This window comes from Pantherophis guttatus, chromosome 5 (genome assembly GCF_059756535.1).
Source record: "Pantherophis guttatus breed Tessera chromosome 5, ASM5975653v1, whole genome shotgun sequence".
Lineage (NCBI taxonomy): Eukaryota > Metazoa > Chordata > Lepidosauria > Squamata > Colubridae > Pantherophis > Pantherophis guttatus.
In genome coordinates, this window is record NC_142067.1 from 23,573,952 (window position 1) to 23,593,957 (window position 20,006).

Sequence of the window (20,006 nt, forward strand, 5' to 3'; positions counted from 1 at the left end):
TTTTCCATTTTTGTAGTTTTATTTCTTTATCAGATATTGGTATAATATGCCTTCAACCCAAGCATACAGATGTTTCTGGTATCTTACAGTAAACATACATTTTTCTCTTAACAACAAAATCCTCTGGAAGTTCTCCATTTTAAGATAACAATAATTACATGCTTTTTGTTCACAGCAAACTGATAGTATTGCTTATTTAAAAAAAAAGGAACCATGCATGGTGTTAAGGAAGTATGATCATTGCCCTTGTTCATGTACAAATTAAAATTCTTTTAAAATTAGTCTGTCTTCATATGTGTCAAACGCATTAAATATGTTGGGTGTGCAGTGCTTTGGATTTGAAAGGAACGCAGTGCTGCGCTTGGGTATCAATCATCTCTTGACAACTCATTTAACTAAAGCCTCTTTCCCAAGGCTAAACTGGGATTATGCTAATCTGGAACGAAGATGGGTGTATGACCAAAGAAAAGACACCACGCTTTCAAGAAGTTGCCAAGGGCCAGCATGAGCATTCCTGCAACATTCCAAAGCATCATTTTCCTTTTCGTATCCAAAACGCTGCACAGCCATATTAAATGTACGCTTTCCTTTCTAGAATGTTCTGAAATGACCAGAGAAGTGGCAAGTATGGATTAGCAATCATGGCTGTATATGCTAAAATATGGACTGTCCAAATCAGTCGAGTGAATTAAATTTTAGTTGATCTTAAGATTTAAACCTTAATGGGTCAATGAGAGACTGTATAAAAAGCATGCAAAACTTCTAAAAAACATTTAAATAAAGCCAAATGTGCCATGTGTAGTCCATAAAAATATACATTGTATATGAAAAGCACTTCAAATAGCAAGTATCTTTTTGCCAGGTGCCCCAATGTTCGTTCTTTGGCAACTTAAAAGGGGGATTGTTTATAGAATAATAACATTACTTTATAACTGCAGAAAACAAATGGAAATCTCAATAAAAAGTATGTTATTAATAACATAAGCTCCCGAATTACACAAGTGCTATGCATAACAAAATTATATAGAAAAATATAATTTCATTAAGGTCATTTGAATATTTACTCTTATACCTCTTATATCTGTACTTGGAAAGTTAGGCTCCTTTCTCCTACTTTAAACATATCTAAAACATCCTCTCTTATTATTCAAAGTCAGTAAAATAAAAAAAAAGAGGCCTCTGGATTTGATGATTCATCTACTGCCTGCTATATTAAGTTACTACAGGTTGCCGACAAATTGGGCAAGTGGAATTTTCAGAAAGCCACCGATCAATACAATGAAAATGGAATTCATGCATGCATGGTAATTGCCTTAGCTTGTTTCCTACAACATATTCATTAATGCACACGCTACACATCTTACTTATTTCATCATCTTCTGAATGGGGATTCTCATAATTCCGCGTAGAAAGATTATCAATCTGGTCTTTGGTCAACCCTCTCAAGTTGTCACTGGAATCTTCTTCTAATAAAAGGTAAGGTACAAGGCGAAGGATGGGAAGTGTTCCATTTTCAACAAATGAAGCTCTGCTATTTGGGGCATTATTATTTTGATGGTGTTGGATAGAATTTGTTTCTCCCTGCCTTTCCCTGCTACCTTGTTCAGTTAATCTATCCCCAGGCGAAGTTGTATTAAATACATCAATATTATTTAAAGTGTCCAAGTTAGGCACTGGAGGCTGAACTTCCGACAAGTGCTGACTATTCCTCTCAGTTTCAGAACCTGTTTCTGTATCCATTAAGGAGCTTAGCTCTCCAAATCCAGTCATAATTTGCCTTAAAATTGATCGGACAGCCACCGATGAAGATTCACCGAGTCCAGTATCTGATGCCCTATGAAGAGGTATCCGTATAGTGTTAACGTATGTCCGTATTCCTGCATATTCAGACCGTGAAACGTTCTGAATAAATCCTTCGTTATCACTTTCGAGAGTCACCAAGTTGTCTGCCATGCCTGCTCTTGAACGAGTTCTAGAAGCAATACTGTCACGGTCTCTATTTTCTCTGGGACGAATTCTCCTCACCTGAAGATCTAATGTAATACTAGGATGCCTTCTAGATGCAGCTGCGGCTCTTACAGATTCTTCCTCTTCCAGAGTTACACCCAGTGATGATGCTTGTTCCTCAGTTTGTTCTGTAGAAGGTTGGGTTGTGTGCGCCCTATTAGCTCCTGCATGTATTTGTTGTATATTGACTGGTTGCCCATTTTCCAAAAGAGATTGGAATTGGCCTCTAAAAGTTGATCTTAATCTTAAAACCTCCGTTCTTTGCCTTGAACTTCTTCGAGTTCTAGCTCTCCCTCTGTGATATCTTACTGGAGTCACTCTCTGTGTTCTCCTTTGTCTAATGATGTTGTGTTCATTGTCGTCTAAAAGGCTGTTAGGTGTTGAACTTGCCGAACTTCTAGCTCCAAGTCTACCAGAGAAGAATCGAGAATTTTCTTCAGCATTCTGAGTCAGCAAACCACTAGCGTTTCCAATTCCTGATGAGACAAATCCATGGCCAACAGAATTAGCTAATGTCCTGCTCCTAGTTCGGCTGGCTACTGGGCTATTTGCAATTACTGGTCTATTTTCCGTATGCATTCTACTGGAATGGCCATGTAAGAGCTCATTCAGTTGTTCCCCAGGAGTAATATCATTGTTCTGTTCGTGGTTTATATTTATTTCAAGACTAAATCGGAATTCTCCACTACTTGGGTTTGCCTGGCTTACAGCTCTCCAACTCTGGTTTCCACTCTGGCCACTATGGGTGGAATTTCCTGTATGATGAAATGTGTTCAGCCACTCAAGCAAAGAGTTGCTGGTTATGTTTTCCCCAAGCGTCTCTGAATCTGTGAGTAATTAAAGAAATACATTTTTAGGAGTTTTGGTTTGATTTCATTTAGATAAGACAATTAAGTATGAGTGTCACTTGATAATATAAATACATGCTCCTTACAGAAATAATATGAAGTGTAATCCAATATACTGTTCTTTTCTGTACTATACTATTTTACCACAGAGAGCTAAATACAATTTCTATTTTCATGTCAAAATCCAGTAATTGCTTTCAATACTGTAATACATGAGCTATGTCAATTACCCAAAATAGGATAGAGATTATAGGCATATATTCTATATTATCAACAATGTTTTGAATAAGTTTTTTTCCCCAAAATTAGTAAGAGTTGTTTGTAAAATTTCATGTCAATTAACTGACTAAAGTACTCTCTAAAGTTTTTAACTTGGTCCAATGTATAAAAAGAAAGAATACAAAATGGTATCCCATCCCATAATAAGCAAAGTTCATAATAAGATGGTTAAAGAGAAAAATAAAAAATTTACATGATCTGAAATATCCCTAGATTTTTCAATTACAATTTATTTCAGATAATTTTTTTTCTTAACAACATGCATTCTTAATGCTTCTGGAAAAAAAACCCACAGAATATCTATCCCTTCTAACAAGGTATGCTTGTTAGTCTTCACCTTCCATCTAAACCTTCACCAGCCACATCCAAGATGTACTTTGGTTTAGTGGTTAAGGCACCAAGATAGAAACCAGAAGATTGTGAGTTCTAGTCCCGCCTTAGTCATGAAGATCAGGTGGGTGACCTTCAGCCAATCACTTTCTCTCAGCCCAATTCACCTCACAGGGTTGTTGTAGTGATGAAAATAAAAGGAGGAAGCAGAATTATGTAGGTTTGTTGCCTTGAGTTATTTATAAAAATAATAAGGGGGGGAATAAACAAATGGTAACAGCATAGATATTTTGCAGCTTTCCCCCTAGAAATAAAGTATCAAACTTTTTCCAACAAGCACTTTTTTCAAAATTCCAACCCTGGTTTTCTTTAATTCCCTTTCACAGTTCTCCACAAATAATCCTCTTCCTTAGCCTCAGAGAAGCTCATGAAGTATGTTGGCTGATGAGTCTAATAAATATTTTTTTTCTAAAGCATATATATAAATTGCATTTTTCTCCAAAACTATATTAATTAAAAGAAAACGACAGGAAGGAAGGGAAGGGAAGGGAAGGGAAGGGAAGGGAGGAAGGAAGGGAGGAAGGGAAGGAAGGAAGGAAGGAAGGAAGGAAGGAAGGAAGGAAGGAAGGAAGGAAGGAAGGAAGGAAGGAAGATTTAGTTTACATCCAGCAGTATTACCTTCCCATTCTCTATTTTCTGGCTCAGATTGGGATGACTGATTTTCCTTTGCACTTTGCAAACGTTGCTGCAGCTCATCTGCTGTTATTTCCCCTAAAAGAGTTTGTTTTATGCTGTTAATTTTATTTATTATCCGAATGCACATAAACAGACAAAACAATAGTTGCTATTATAATTGAAGATTTTTTTAAAGAAATAAATGGAAAACCAGAATGGTAAAAATCCATAAACCACAAAATCTTTCATAATTTTTCCTTGCAATTATAAGTCATTTGCCTAAAAAGTTAAGTGACCTCAAACTATTGTGTATTTCTTCTATGCAATGCTGTTATCTGATATTTAAGAAACTGTATTTGCTCTACTTTGTATGTACTTTCTGCAAGCTTTATCCAAAATCAATTAGAAAAGATTAAATGAAAAAAAATTGCAATACATATTTTAAAAATCCTGGTAATAGTATAATCAATGAAATAAAATTTAAATAAATAGAATTAAATTTATTTCTCATTAAGATTCAGGGCATATACAGTGGGGCAAAAAAGTATTTAGTCAGCCACCAATTGTGCAAGTTCTCCCACTTAAAAAGATGAGAGAGGCCTGTAATTGTCATCGTAGGTAGACCTCAACTATGAGAGATAAAATGAGAAAACAAATCCAGACAATCACATTGTCTGATTTTGGAAAGAATTTATTTGCAAATTATGGTGGAAAATAAGTATTTGGTTAATATCAAAAGTTCATCTCAATACTTTGTTATATATCCTTTGTTGGCAATGACAGAGGTCAAACGTTTTCTGTAAGTCTTCACAAGGTTGGCACACACTGTTGCTGGTATGTTGGCCCATTCCTTCATGCAAATCTCCTCTAGAGCAGTGATGTTTTGGGGCTGTTGCTGGGCAACACGGACTTTCAACTCCCTCCAAAGGTTTTCTATGGGGTTGAGATCTGGAAACTGGCTAGGCCACTCCAGGACCTTGAAATGCTTCTTACGAAGCCACTCCTTTGTTGCCCGGGCGGTGTGTTTGGGATCACTGTCATGCTGAAAGACCCAGCCACGTTTCATCTTCAATGCCCTTGCTGATGGAAGGAGGTTTGCACTCAAAATCTCACGATACATGGCCCCATTCATTCTTTCCTGTACACGGATCAGTCGTCCTGGTCCCTTTGCAGAGAAACGCCCCCAAAGCATGATGTTGCCACCCCCATGCTTCACAGTAGGTATGGTGTTCTTTGGATGCAACTCAGCATTCTCTCTCCTCCAAACACGACAAGTTGTGTTTCTACCAAACAGTTCTACTTTGGTTTCATCTGACCATATGACATTCTCCCAATCCTCTTTTGGATCATCCAAATGCTCTCTAGCAAACTTCAGACGGGCCCGGACATGTACTGGCTTAAGCAGGGGGACACGTCTGGCACTGCAGGATCTGAGTCCCTGGCGCGTAGTGTGTTACTGATGGTAGCCTTTGTTACGTTGGTCCCAGCTCTCTGCAGGTCATTCACTAGGTCCCCCTGTGTGGTTCTGGGATTTTTGCTCACCGTTCTTGTGATCATTTTGACCCCGCGGGGTGAGATCTTGCATGGAGCCCCAGATCGAGGGAGATTATCAGTGGTCTTGTATGTCTTCCATTTTCTAATTATTGCTCCTACAGTTGATTTCTTCACACCAAGATGCTTGCCTATTGCAGATTCAGTCTTCCCAGCCTGGTGCAGGTCTACAATTTTGTTTCTGGTGTCCTTCGACAGCTCTTTGGTCTTCACCATAGTGGAGTTTGGAGTGTGACTGTTTGAGGTTGTGGACAGGTGTCTTTTATACTGATAACAAGTTCAAACAGGTGCCATTAATACAGGTAATGAGTGGAAGACAGAGGAGCCTCTTAAAGAAGTTACAGGTCTGTGAGAGCCAGAAATCTTGTTTGTAGGTGACCAAATACTTATTTTCCACCATAATTTGCAAATAAATTCTTTCCAAATCAGACAATCTGATTGTCTGGATTTGTTTTCTCATTTTGTCTCTCATAGTTGAGGTCTACTTTTGATGACAATTACAGGCCTCTCTCATCTTTTTAAGTGGGAGAACTTGCACAATTGGTGGCTGACTAAATACTTTTTTGCCCCACTGTAAGTAACAAATGGTATCATTTATCTACTATGATACCATAAATTTTGTGTGCAATTTAAAAATAAAAGTTAAAGTATTATTTGAATTAATTTTAATTATCAAACTGCAGATAATTCAGTATTACATTCGATGTAAAGTATTTTAAACTAAGAGTCACCTGGAGTCCCAAGAAGGTTGCGATCCCTCATTAATCTGTAGTCTTCATCACTAAGCGCATTAATGAATTGATAATAAGCTTCCTCTCTGTTGAGGCGTTCCTGCTGCCATTGCCTCTCATTATCACCACTGTTATTCTGAGAAGTGGCCTGTTCTCCATTTTCTCCTGAGCAAGTTCTAGAACAAGCCATTCTGGAAGAAATAAACTATTTAAAAAGGGAAGAAAAAAAAAATCAAGTGACTTATCAATTGAACGTTCCGTATGGTTTTAAAGTTACTAAAGAAGAAACAATAACACATGTTCACATATTTGTCAATTCAATATATGCATGCAATGAACTGTACACTTAATTTATTTGTGGAACAGCATGAATTTTGGAGTAAGTTCCAATGTACATAATATAAATTATTACACAGTAAACATATGTAGAATTGAACTTCAAGTTTTTATTTGATATTAGAGTTTAGTGCTAGAGATCAAAGCTTTATTATTATTATTTTTTTGGTCAGGTTACAACTGATAACAATCCACGGTACAAAATACTATTATGCTACAGTATCAATGCTACAAAGTATCATAGTTTATACTAAACAGCATTACATATCATTACACTTTTCTTAATCTATTTCTTTGGGGGCATCTTCAACATCAGACAAAAAGGAAAAATCAGTAATAGCTAATCAGAAACTCCAGCATCAAAAGAAATATATATACATAGAAAACAAAAATAAAACTCCAGATGACAGGCTCCCATAGTGAATCAGCTGGGATAGAAATTGCACTGAAACGCTACAGTTTTGACCTGTTTGCAGAACTGCAGAAAGTAGAGTTACACATACTTCCAGGGAGACTATTCCATAAACTAGATAAAATCTGCCATGTCATTCTTTGTCTGCAAACATCACAAAGGAACTTTCAGCAGACCTTCCATTAAAGACTATAACACAGTGTGTCAAATCTATGTCACTCATTATAAATGCAGAGAAACATGTTTAATTTCGAATGCAGGTTGGTCATCACTCATTCCTTCAACAGTTATATATCCTGCAAATCCCTATCAAGGTTGGGTTTATAAATGCATTTTATATTTAAAGAATTGTGAAAATTCTTTGCTAAGCTATCAGGTAATTTGGCCATTAGCCATTGTCAAATACCAAAACTGTACTACACAGAAATACCTCATTAGACAATTAATTTCAATTAATTGAAAGAGAGTAAAGAACTGATTAAATGTGGGTACGATTTATTCATTTACAGAATTGGAATATTTTTATTTATTTAAAAAATAAATGCATCCAGGTATTTAAAAGCCAATAAAAGTTCATAAGAATGAAGAATCAACAGTTAAAACAGTTCTCAAATCAATATTACCTCCCCCCCCTCTTTTCCTAAGGAGAGAAAATGAAGATTTTAACACTGTATAATGTTGATACTCCTCTGAGTTATACTGAGCATCTTCAGTTTTCCAGAGTTCTTTGAACAGGGAATTGAAATTGGATTATATATGAATCCTATTCATGACAAAATAAAAACATGTGCTGAATATTTTGTGATAACAGGCAAAAAAATATCGACCAAGAGGATCATCAGGCAGTCTCTCCTCTATTATGTCTATAGATTCACCTTTTAGAACATGCTATCATTGACTACTTCTTTAAAAAATGCAATGACAGCAGATATATCATATCTGTACAAGTCCTAGTTTTAGAAATAAGGATCTGTCATGACATAAACAGTACAAGTACAAATTCACTCATATCAGACAGTTTTAGAAATCCTTTTGATGCTCCTTTTTACAGATATTCATTATATTAAATATTAATATTTAATATTAAATCTTGACAACCCTCTCTCATGTGTGAATAAATGGGAGGAACAGTAAGGATTGGGATACTATCCCAGCAAATAAATACGCGACTAATCCAGAAAACTCGTTAAACCTGACATTCCACTGCTATTTTCCTGCCCTACACAACTCCCAGTGAACAAGAGCAAGATGACATGAAGTGCCTTATTCCTTTGCCAAGGACTACTTTCAGGAAACAGCAAATAAAGGTGTGTTGTTAACTCTGGAAAAGGAAGGACTATTGAATACCTTATCCAAGGATCCTAGCAATTTCGGGATTGTGTGATTCTCTTCTTCCACCCACCATGAAAGGCGCATTTCCCCAGGAACAGATCCTTAATCTATAACCATAAAGGCGCTTACAGTCTCTAGCAGCAACTTCCCTGTAGCATAAGCTTTTGCGGGCTGATCCTTTCCCAAGGCATCTTACGGTATACCTTGTGAATAGGTGGAGGAATTATATCAATTTAGGGTTTTTCTTTTCCAGGTTTTTAATCTATTGCCACAAAGGCGCTTACAGTCTCTAGCAGCAACTTCCCTGTAGCATAAGCTTTTGCAGACTGATCCTTTCCCAAGGCATTTTACAGTATACTTTGTGAATAGGTGGAGGAATAATACCAATTTAGGATTTTTCTTTTCCAGGTTTTTAATCTATTACCACAAAGGCGTTTACAGTCTCTAGCAACAACTTCCCTGTAGCATAAGCTTTTGCAGACTGATCCTTTCCCAAGGCATCTTACAATATACAGTATATATACCAATTTAGGGTTTCCTTTTTCTTTACCTGTCTGGATTTCTTTCCGTCTTGGTTGATGGCGCTGATCTCTTCCCTCCTCGCCTGGAGACTCAGAGGAGGGGCGGGGGTGGGGAGAGAACGATTAACACCACGACCAACCGGCCATCCACTGAAGGAAGGAACAGGGCTGAGCAGCATCCAATTGACCCCTTTAGCCCGGCAGTCTAAAGGGAAGTGCCTGTAGCAGCCAATAGCCCGGGAGATCACAGCTGTCGCCAGGAAAAGGTTAAGCGGCAATTACTTAGCCCCTCCACCCCCCTTGCCCGCCGAAGGCCGGTTTTCTTACAACCCCATCGCAGCCAACGTTCATCTTCTCTGGGCGGCAGCAGCTTCCGAGAAAGGGACCGGACCAACTACCGTACCAGTCGTTGAGGTGCGGCAGCAAAGCAATCCCGTCGGGTTCTGATGCCTGAGCTCATGGGTTCCGGGGCAAATGCGCATGCGCGAACGCTTGCATTTACTGAGCCAACGGCGGGTTTACGGGAAGTTGCACGCGAAAGCGGAAAGAGCGACGGGCTTTTCGGACCGGCGGCTGCTTTTTTTCCTTGCCACCTCGCTCGCGAAAGGACCCTGGAAACCCGAGTCGCGGTGACAGTCTTAGGATGGGCCGGCACCAGTATCGCGCCGGTGATAGAAAGAGAGAAAGCAGATGTATTTTTTATTTATTTTTTGTGTGCGCTACAATATTGAACGTGGCGTTTTAGAAGGCCATGGCTGATTCCAAGAAAGCTAAGTGGGGTCAGATTTGATTAATCTTCGGTTAGGATGGGGACCCAGGAAATCCTAGGTATTTTCCATCCTGGGAAAATGGAAAAAGTAGCAGGGGAAAAAAAAAAACAATAGCAAACTACTTATATGGGTATCAAATTTAAAACTATTTCATTCATCTATAGCAAAATTGGATCCATTCATGAAAGTACCCGAGATCATACGAATTTGTTTTTTGCAGAATTTCCATGAAGATAACTGCTATTTCTTTGTATCTGATCTGTGTATATAAACCCTTGCTAGGTTCATAAAATGGTTAACTCATCTGAGAGTAACTCAACCCAATTATCTGAATTTGCATGCCATTCTAACCAGAAATTAATCAGTTGTTGTGGTTTACATAACGCATACGCAATAGTGTGGTTGGTTATTTTTTATTTAGTATTTTATATAAAGTCAGCCAGCTCTCAATTAGTTCAGTTAATGAATTCCATAAAGTGGTCATATTATTTGAATTGCCCTATTTAAAGTGGAAAATTTGAATATTTTCTATGAGAAATACTGCAATTGCTTGCAGCTAGGCAATGACAATTTTTCAATATAATTTCTTGTATATACTGAAATATTACTGGTAAAAGGGTATACTTATAATTTAGCAGTCTACCATAGATCCATACAGTTCTACAGCTATTCTTTTATGCTATGATCATATTTATGTCATTGATTTTTGTTCTAATGTAATAATGGGCCTGTTCTTTTTTTGAAATTGTACTTGTTTCCTCTGATGAAATCTTTTTCTTCATTTTGCACATAAAGATTAGCAGCGTCTGAAACCTCAAATGCAGGCATTTGCCTTAACTGTATACACACTAGCCTTGAATTAACTGAATTGTGGGTTGCATTAAATGTAACCAGGCATTAGTTTACAATTCATACTAAATCCAAAAATGCATAATTCGAACTCACATGAATCATAAAGTACTTGTATTGTCCCAGAGAGACACTCCAAGGCCAAAAAGCAAGCAGCAAAAGTGGGAAATATAGTATTATAATATCTATAATTACTGGTAGATACATTGATTCCTGATGCTCAGCAGTAAAGCTTTCTCAGATCCCAAAACTAACTTAGCCTTAGTCAATACCCAACTAATTTTGAAGATTCACATGCTTCTCTCCTGCCAAGTTATCAATTGCTTGCTGTTATAATACTTATCAGTAACCATGCTGCATTCCTGCCTCATACATAACTGGGTCATTTCAAGATCCAGCATGTTGTGCAAATTCATAATCCTTTAAATTATTTTAAATTGAAGCATCCTAAATCAATTGTTAGAAGTACTTTTCTCTAGTCATATTGCTACTAAAGTGACTTTACTACTATTCATAATAATACAATCATAAGAATCTATGACCATAACTCCATTAATCTAGAATTAATAGTCTTGTACTACCCAGTCAGTTGCCTGGAAATGAGATTTAAGCATAAAATGGCTAACAAAATTGTCCCTCACAATGACAGAACCTGTTTTCCAAGGACTTCATTAAGCTGCAGTGTTCAAGCCATGCCTTCTGCTACCAGTCTGACTGTGGGGAAGGGACTGTTTACATATTAAAGCTTTGACAATACTTTCTTCTACAAGAGATATAAGTGAAAACAGAACAGAAGGAAGCAGAGGAACCACATTCTTTAAAATGATTGCCCTTTATTCAATTAGTGTAATTATTCTAGATCAAAACAGTAAAGATTAGATAGTAACTGACTGGATTTAAACATACAGTGTGACCTTAACCAGTGAGTTTCAACTGAAAGAACCCTACAGCAATCACAAAATATGTTGGGAAAATGAAACTGAATAAAATACTTTGGTCTCTAGTAATATTTTATTTTGTAGAAATTGCAATAGTTTAATTACATCAGAGATACTTAACAGAATAACAGAGTTGAAAGAGACCTTGGAGGTCTTATAGTCCAACCCCCTGCTCAAGCAGGAGATCCCATACTATTCCAGACAGATGGCTGTCGAGTCTCTTCTTAAAAGCCTCCAGTGATGGAGCACCCACAACTTCAGAAGGCAAGCCATTCCACTGGTTAATTGTTCTCACTGTTAGGATATTTCTCCTTCATTCTAGATTGCTCCTCTCTTTGATTAGTTTCCATCCATTGTTTCTTGTCTTGCTTTTTGGTGCTTTGGAAAATAGGTTGACCCCTTCTTCCATGTGGCAGCCCCATAAATATTGGAAAACTGCTATCATGTCACCCTTAGTCCTTCTTTTCACTAGACTAGCCATGCCCAGTTCCTGCAACCTTCCTTCAGGTGTTTTAGCCTCCAGCCCCTGCTCCATCTTTGCTGCTCTTTTCTGCACTCTTTCCAGAGTCTCAACATTTTTTAATAATATGGTGACCAAAACCGGATGTGGTCTTACTTATAACTTATATACTTCCAAAATAAATACAGATGTTTCATTCTCTTTATAACACTGCCCTTGTGTTTGAAGCAATCTATTCTATGGGATTGTTTTGGAGAAAGCATAGTCTATGTTGCCTCAAACACCTTAATGAAAGGGTGGATAGAAATCCAATAAATGATAATAAATGATAAAGCAGATCTCAATAATCATAGATACTCTACAAATTTTTTCCAATCTGGGAAAGTTCTGGGGAAGTCTGAGAATTCTGGAAACTAGTCCAAGTGCAACCGCAAAAGACCAATTTGAGAAAGACTGTATTATAAAACTTTAACAGAAAAACATATTATTGATATTAATCCAAACTGTTGTTATTTAAGCACGATGAAAATAATAAAAACATAAAATAGAGCGGTGTAGTTTGGCATAATAATCTTGTTTCCAAAAATAAACTTGGAACTGTTCCATGAAATCTTTTGCTTGGCACTGCAATTTACTTTTGTCATATAGTCTTGCCCATTTATCAATTATTTTATATGCATGGCCTATAAAGTCAAGGTATTATTTAACTGAATCATCAAAAAATGATTAAGTATGCAGTTTAGTGAATCAGCAATTCGCATAATTAGTTTTAGGATTTTCAATCCTCAGTCAATGATTTATTTTTTTCAAAAATAAGTGGCAATGAAATGTTTATCTAACTGACCAGACAAGGAGAAGTGAGGATAACGAAAACATCCTGCAGTATTTTTGCTGAATTGTGATTAACATTACTGCTTGCTCATGTCTGCACCAAAAGCTCTTCTTCAGCTAAGGCATAACTTTTGAAGTTGGTTTAAAAATTGACTGCCTGTGGCAAGACTGTAAAAAATTAACACATCACTGTAGAGTCTGCAGTGATAGAACTCTCTAGTAAACAATTTATGGCATAATAATAGCACCCAAGTTTTGAGACAAACTAGTACTGTGATTTCATCATTAAAAATGTCCATTAAAAGTGATGGAAGAAACCTCTCTGCTTAGGTAGTGTTTTTCACAACAGGAGACAGGCCACAACAGGCAATAGATAGTTCTCAAATGTGGAGTCTTACCAGCGATCCTTGAAGTTGCAATGGTTGTTATATCCCTGTGGTCGTCACAGGATCATGATTCAGGCACCTGGCAACCATCTAGCATTTACAATGGTCACAGCATCCTGCAGTCATGTGATTGCCATTTGCAACTTTCCTTGCTGGGTTCCCAACAAGCAAAATCAATGGGAAGCCAACAAGAACTTGCAAGATACGGTCACGTAATATCATGCTTAATGACTTTGTGAAAGTTGCTTACAACCACAACTAGAACTGCTGTTGTAAGTCAGTGCATTTATGTGACGTTGCGCTTTCACTTAGCAGCAGAACTCCCAGGACCAATTACATTACCATCGTTAACATCACCTATACTTTGCTTAAAAAAGGAGTTAAGAAGTTCCTTTTGTTTTTTAGCCTCGTTAGGAAACGGAGAAGTTTTGTGAAGTCTTCAACTAGTGCTTCTTTTAAATTATCACACTTTATTACCATCACCCTCAAAATAAAGCTGGAATGTTTTGTTTGGGTTATGTCATCATTCTGCCCTAATGCCACGCCAGTTTTGAAGATTGCTGTAGCTCCTGGGTTAATGTTACCTATCAGTTACTTTAAAGACGTAATCTTTTCCGCGAGACCATGACACTCAGACCCCCAAAACCAGTTTCCAGAAATAGGTTTCCATGGAAACTAGAGGAAACCCCTCCTCGCCAAACACATACGTGAACTACAACGCCCAGCATGCGCCTGGCTTTCCTCTTGGCAAATTTCTCCGATTACAGCCGGTAAAACTCCAACTCCCAGCATACACCAAACATCCGGTTAATGTGTGTAACGACGGCTCCCCCCCTCCAAGGCGCTTAGAATATACGTTTCTTAATGCGGCCCGTGTTGATTTCCCGTAGCGCTGCTGCCAAAGTCTTTAGCTGGCAGCTATGGCGCGGTGCATGTCGGGGAGGGAAACTGCCCGGGGAGGAGGGGCCGCCTCGGAGCCGGTTGGATTCCACGTGGTGCGCTCTCGAGGACGAGGGGAGACTCGGAAAAAAGGAGAGAGAGAGGAGAGAGAGGGGCGACGCTTTGCGACGCTCTCCTTTTGCAGCAGCGCGGTCAGGCGCGGTTGCCGTATATCGAGAAACGAGATACCGGCTGGCGTAGAGCCGCTTTGCCTGTGTGGCTCTTGAGCCGGCAGCGAGGAGGAGGAGGAGGAGGAGGAGGAGAGGAAGGCGAGGAGGAGGAGGCGGCGCGGAAGAATAGAGGGCTCCGCCTTGCCTCACCCGCTCTCGCAGCCGCTTTCCCCTTCTTCTCCCCACTGTACCTGGATGGTCCGCGTCGCGGCGGCGGGGCCTCCTCCTCCTCCTCCTCCTCCCTGGTGCCTGCGGCGGCGGCGGTGGCGGGCGGGGGCTTCGCAGGGTGGTGGTGGTGGGTTGCCGTCTTAAAAGGCGGCCAGCCCGGGCGCTGAATGAAGATGGACTATGACTTCAAGGTGAAGCTGACCGGGGAGCGAGAACGCGTGGAGGACCTCTTCGAGTACGAAGGCTGCAAGGTGGGGAGGGGGACCTACGGGCACGTCTACAAGGCCAAGCGGAAGGACGGGTGAGTGAGTCGGGGCGCTTGCAAAGGTTGGGCCGGGCGATCAACGCCCGCCCTCCCTTCCTTTCTCCCTTCCCCTCTTTCCTTCCTCCCTTCCCCTCTTTCCTTCCTTCCCCCCTCCCTTCCCCTCTTTCCTCCCGTCCCCTCTTTCCTTCCTTCCTCCCTCCCTCCCTCCCTCTCTTTCTTTCCTTCCCCTCTTTCCTTCCTCCCTTCCCCTCTTTCCTCCCTCCCTCCCTCCCTCCCTCCCTCTTTCTTTCCTTCCCCCCTTTCCTTCCTTCCTTCCTCCCCCTCTTTCCTCCCGTCCCCTCTTTCCTTCCTTCCTCCCTCCCTTCCTCTCTTTCTTTCCTTCCCCTCTTTCCTTCCTCCCTTCCCCTCTTTCCTTCCTTCCCTCCTCCCGTCCCCTCTTTCCTTCCTTCCTCCCTCCCTCCCTCTTTCTTTCCTTCCCCTCTTTCCTTCCTTCCTCCCTTCCTCACCCCCCCCCCCCGTGACTTTCGGACGCCGCCTTTCCCCAACCTGCTGGCCTCCAGATGTGCCAGACTACAGGTCCCATCGTTCTCCGTTGGGCAGGCTGCCTAGGCTGTAATCGGGCCCGGCTGGAGGTCGCCAAGTTAGAAAAGGTTGCCGCAGCCTGTCGTGCCTGTCTGTCCGTCTCTCCCTCTTCTCTTGGCCAGTCTCTCTTCTCCCTTTGGGGTCGGGGCCGTTTGGTTTCTCTCTCTCTTTCTCTCTCTGCCCCGGAGCCATTCTTGAGGGCTTTTCGGTCTGCCACGCAGCCTGCCTCGCTCATGGTCCCGGTAGGTTCCTGGACAATGACGGGCACGTCGTAACTTTCTCCTCCGGTTTGCCCTTTGGGAGAGACCTGTGGAGCTCTGATCAGAGTCTGACCCCCAAACCTCTTCTCTTGAGTTTGCTTTGGTGTATATAAAGCCTTGGCATCCACGTCTGGAAAAAAAAAAGGGGGAATGGTAGTCTGTTGAAGCTTATGCAATGAGTCATTCCATAGGTAGGTTCGAGTTGCAGCTTCACCATCTCCAAATAAGATGGGGCACAAGTGGGGTGGGTGGGGTGTAGCCTATTGGGAAAAGACCCTTCTTTGCATTGAGCAAGCAGAGAGAGGATTTTTTTATCCCGAACTGCATTGCTTTATGCATCAAGTCCTGCTTTGTTTATGACTCTAGTCGCAAATCTTCACGATCTCAGGCAAACCCAGGTCTTTTTCATCCTCTACTGCCTGATTCTTTATACAAGCTGGGTGTTTGTGCAGGCAAAACACATGCTTGGTGACCCCCTTATGCCTTTTCCCCATATGGAAACATGCCTGCATCTACTATACTAAGTCTGTTACATCTCTCTTTTTAATATTTCTTGCCTATAATTACTCTTCTAAATATTTTACTACCGTCCCCAACTAGCTTTTTGCAAAGCTCTTTCCATACTCTTGGTTGTAATCCAATATTATTTAGTGTTGGATTTAATTACTGACATAATTATCATCAACTGATTAAGTCTTTTCCCCTTGCTCCACTACTATCATGCTTTATAATTGCTTTTCTGTTTGCAAGTATAAATAAACCATTGGATAGTGGGATGAGAATATATTACTAAAATGAGATAGCAGTTAACTTCCAGAACATAGCCTCTCTTCATACTTATCTTCTTAAGGTTGTGTCTCTGGCTTTTATGTTAACGATGCCTCTTGTCTCTTATCCTACTACGGTAGTAGCACATTCTTGTGTTCATAGCTGGTTTCATTAATGATTATGGTTTTATTTGTTGTGTTTCCTGCACTCTTCATCTTATACTATACATAATATCCTAATAAATACAGACTTCAGCAAACAGCCAGCATATAATACATTATCATGGATAATGTTTTTAAAGAAAGCTCCCTGCTGAATATAGTGGCTAATATTGTGAAAACTATTGTATCTGTTCTGGGCAAGTTATATTTGATTTTTGTATTTTAATTTAAGATATAATATTGTGTCACTGTAAAATTCCATGCTGGCTACATATATTTCTTCATCCACCATAAAAAGGATGTGTTTTCTTAATGTGAATTGTTATTCAACTTTAACATATTTAAAGCAGTAACGAATTATTTTACCAAGTGACATACTTTTTAAAAAGAATCAATAACCTCTAAGTTTTCTTAATACAATATATACACTAATAGTTGTAAAATGTGGACAACAGGATGTTAGCTTGCAAGATACCATAGTCTTTAAGGATCCTAGCTTTTATAGAATAGCATGAGTTTGCAGAAAATAAATATCAGCTTTGGTTATATTTGTGGTTAAAAAATGCCCAAACTATCCTTACTTTTAGCAGGGAAAATTACACTGGTGCAATCGTGGCCAAGGGTAGTAATCTGATCTATACCTTTTCAGTGTTTCTTAAAAGTAGTCTATGAAAGCCTCAATTGACCAAACCTGTTTGGTTGCAGAAGTCAATATCTGTGGGCTTAGCTAGTGATAGGCATGTCCTATGAAAGATTGTGACTTGGACTATAATAGGAATAAATGCTAAAAAGCCTGAATTAATGTATATACAATATACTGAAATAAATTAGGTATCTGATTTATCTGAAATGAAAGGGGAAGGATGTGGTTGATCTAAAGAAGTTATCATCTTGTGGGTTCTGGTTGACAAAGACATCTAGAAAATTGAAACCATAGATTTAATTAGCAATAAAATGTATTAAAATATATTAATTAAAAAATTAGGAATAATATATATATAATGAGTGGGATAGGAGTCTATAGGTTGTTAAGAGTCTAGTAAATGATGAAGTAAGACTCAAATGTTAACTCTCAACATTCTGAATGAACAATTTGGTGGAATAGAATATTCATTAAGCAACATGAATAATATGGAAATGAGATAAAACAATGCACAAAAATTATTGGGCTGTTTAGAGATCCAGGAACAAGTGAAAATTGAGACTTTTTAATGATCATCTACTTAGAAAAAGATCTGTTTTGAAGATGTGGTTCAGGCATAAATCTGTTTATAATATTCATTCCTTTAGAAACGAGAGAGAGAATGAGAATGAATATAATTTCCTTCCCTTTTAGTACAGAAAGCAAATATATTTCTAAATATATTTAACATATAGATAGATAGATAGATAGATAGATAGATAGATAGATAGATAGATAGATATATAATGTATCTTGTGAGTATAAAAAAGAATGAATATTTCAAAAGCATCATTGATTATGATAGATTTTGGATTTATGCATGTTCTTCTATTTTTGTATGTACATTTTTTTATTTTATTGCAAATTCTGGCAGCATCTGATGTAGACTAGCCTACAAATATTGCAAATACATGATTATTTATGATAAAAGGCTTAGAGAATAAATGAAGATTACAAAGGGGATGAAAGATTTCGATTGTGGGATCGAGCATTTTTGGTAGTGCCAAGAGTGGGTCTTGAGTGAAATGAACATGAAAGAAATGGGAGGGTATATTTCAAGTAAAAAAAGAACAGTTGTGACAAGAAATAAGTATGAGTTCTAACTGAAAGAATAGTAGAGGACAGATTAATCTCCCAATAGGATGATTGGTATTTGAACATAATAGATGATGTGAAAATTGCTTGGGATAAAGTGGAAAGAATTATGTTATTGACTGCCAGAAAAAAAGTGGCGTAATACTAATGGAAAATATGTAAAAGGATGTTTGGTAGAACAGAATTTAAAGTGGTTTTGGATGAAAAATTGTGCGCAATAGAAAAAATGCTGCACAAATAATAGTTAGAAGATAATGTATGATATATAAAAAAGTAAAATATACTTGTAGATAATATAGTCAAATAGAACAAGAAATGATTAAAAGAGGAAAATAAAATACTGTGTAAACAAGGATCCGCCATTTGAATGAATTAAATTCAAAATATGTCATCGTTTACAATGGTACTTATCGGTGGGTTGCTACCGGTTCTCCCTGGATTGGGTGAACCGGTGGTGGTGGGAGGCTCCACCCACCCACCCGGATGCTTCTGTGCACGTGCACCCCTGAGCAAACCAGTAGCGACAGGATTTGGAACCCCTACTGGTACTTATATGAGGAAATATTAAATTATTATTTAGAGATGTAAATGGAAATGATAGTGATATATCAAACATTAAATTGAAAATGCGATAAATGTTAGTATTGAAGAAAAATGTCTTGACAAAGCCACAAGCACAGTGAGTGTTAAAAAATGGTTAGGCCACAAGTGTAAGCTGTAGACTGGCTATTATTAAAATATAGCTAAAGCTTGGTTAGAATGTGACTATGTCACTTGTTTAATATGTGTAAAGGCTGAATGATTGCCTGGTGATTAAAAAATTCTATTCTTGCATGTAAAGATAGCAGGAATAAATGAAAAAATTACAATGATCTTGACACATTATTCAATAGTTATTATTTTATTATTATTATTTATTATTATTATATTATCTTGACACATTCAAAGTTTACGTTTTGGAAAAAACCACTGTACGTGGCATTCATAGACTTGAAGGCAGCCTTCGACACAATTGCTAGACAAATTTTATGAGATAAATTAGAGGCCATGGGAATTGAAAAGAAATTGTTATATCTAATTAGATTGTTATACACGGAAACCCAGGTAAGAGTTCGAGTGAACAGGACAGGATCGGTAACAAATGCAATCCCAATAAAGAAGGGCGTCAGACAAGGTTGCATCTTAGCCCCAACACTTTTCAACTTATATTTAAATGACCTTCCAAAATGTTTGGAAGATATATCACTCCATGGGCCTAGTATAGGAACAAGACAGGTAAATTGCTTGTTATATGCTGCTGATATAATTTTGCTGTTGGCCTCACAGGTGGGGCTACGAAGGTCACTCGGGAGGTTGGCAGCATATTGTATTAAAAAATCGCTTGACAATTAACGTAGAGAAATCAAAGGTAATGATATTTAGCAGACAACAAAATATGAGGAGATGGGTTTTAAATGACAGAAGAATAGAACAAGTTCAGTCATTTACCTATTTAGGGCTAGTATTTCAGACAAATGGCAAATGGAATAAGCAGGTAAAAGCCGGAGCTCGGAAGGCCATGGCTCGGATGGCTCAATTAAACAAATTTATTTTAGAGAAAACTCTTCATTAATCCCAGTGCTAAAGGTCTTCCAGGCGAAAATTGAACCTGTATTTACAG

The 20,006-nt window shown here is 38.6% G+C and overlaps 2 protein-coding genes across 4 annotated transcripts in view; one reads left to right on the plus strand and one right to left on the minus strand.

The window, feature by feature from the left end:
• Positions 1-9,489, minus strand: RNF6 (ring finger protein 6). Its single transcript, XM_060686252.2, has 4 exons — positions 9,052-9,489; positions 6,422-6,626; positions 4,143-4,235; positions 1-2,834 (listed from the first exon to the last, which is right to left on the minus strand). The coding sequence occupies exons 1-4, from the start codon at positions 9,199-9,201 to the stop codon at positions 1,213-1,215; spliced, it is 2,070 nt and encodes a 689-aa protein (XP_060542235.2). The 5' UTR covers positions 9,202-9,489; the 3' UTR covers positions 1-1,212.
• A 4,615-nt stretch (positions 9,490-14,104) lies between these two features.
• Positions 14,105-20,006, plus strand: part of CDK8 (cyclin dependent kinase 8) — a 52,397-nt gene continuing 46,495 nt past the window's right edge. For 2 of the 3 annotated variants that reach the window (XM_034410625.3, XM_034410630.3), the window contains exon 1: positions 14,105-14,834. In XM_034410625.3, the coding sequence (XP_034266516.1) occupies positions 14,701-14,834 (134 nt within the window). In that variant the 5' untranslated portion in view covers positions 14,105-14,700. Of the gene's footprint in view, positions 14,835-15,322; positions 15,449-20,006 lie in introns of those variants that run through there. The other variant, XM_087894719.1, reaches the window with a different exon arrangement.

Bases quoted from the DNA above. Each gene is read 5' to 3' on its own strand.
- RNF6 (XM_060686252.2), bottom strand. From the start codon at position 9,201: ATGCTGCTCAGCCCTGTTCCTTCCTTCAGTGGATGGCCGGTTGGTCGT. The intron at 6,627-9,051 runs GTAAAGAAAAAG...CTTTTTAAATAG, and splicing joins ACGGAAAGAAATCCAGACAG to TTTATTTCTTCCAGAATGGC. The intron at 4,236-6,421 runs GTGACTCTTAGT...AAACTCTTTTAG, and splicing joins CAACCTTCTTGGGACTCCAG to GGGAAATAACAGCAGATGAG.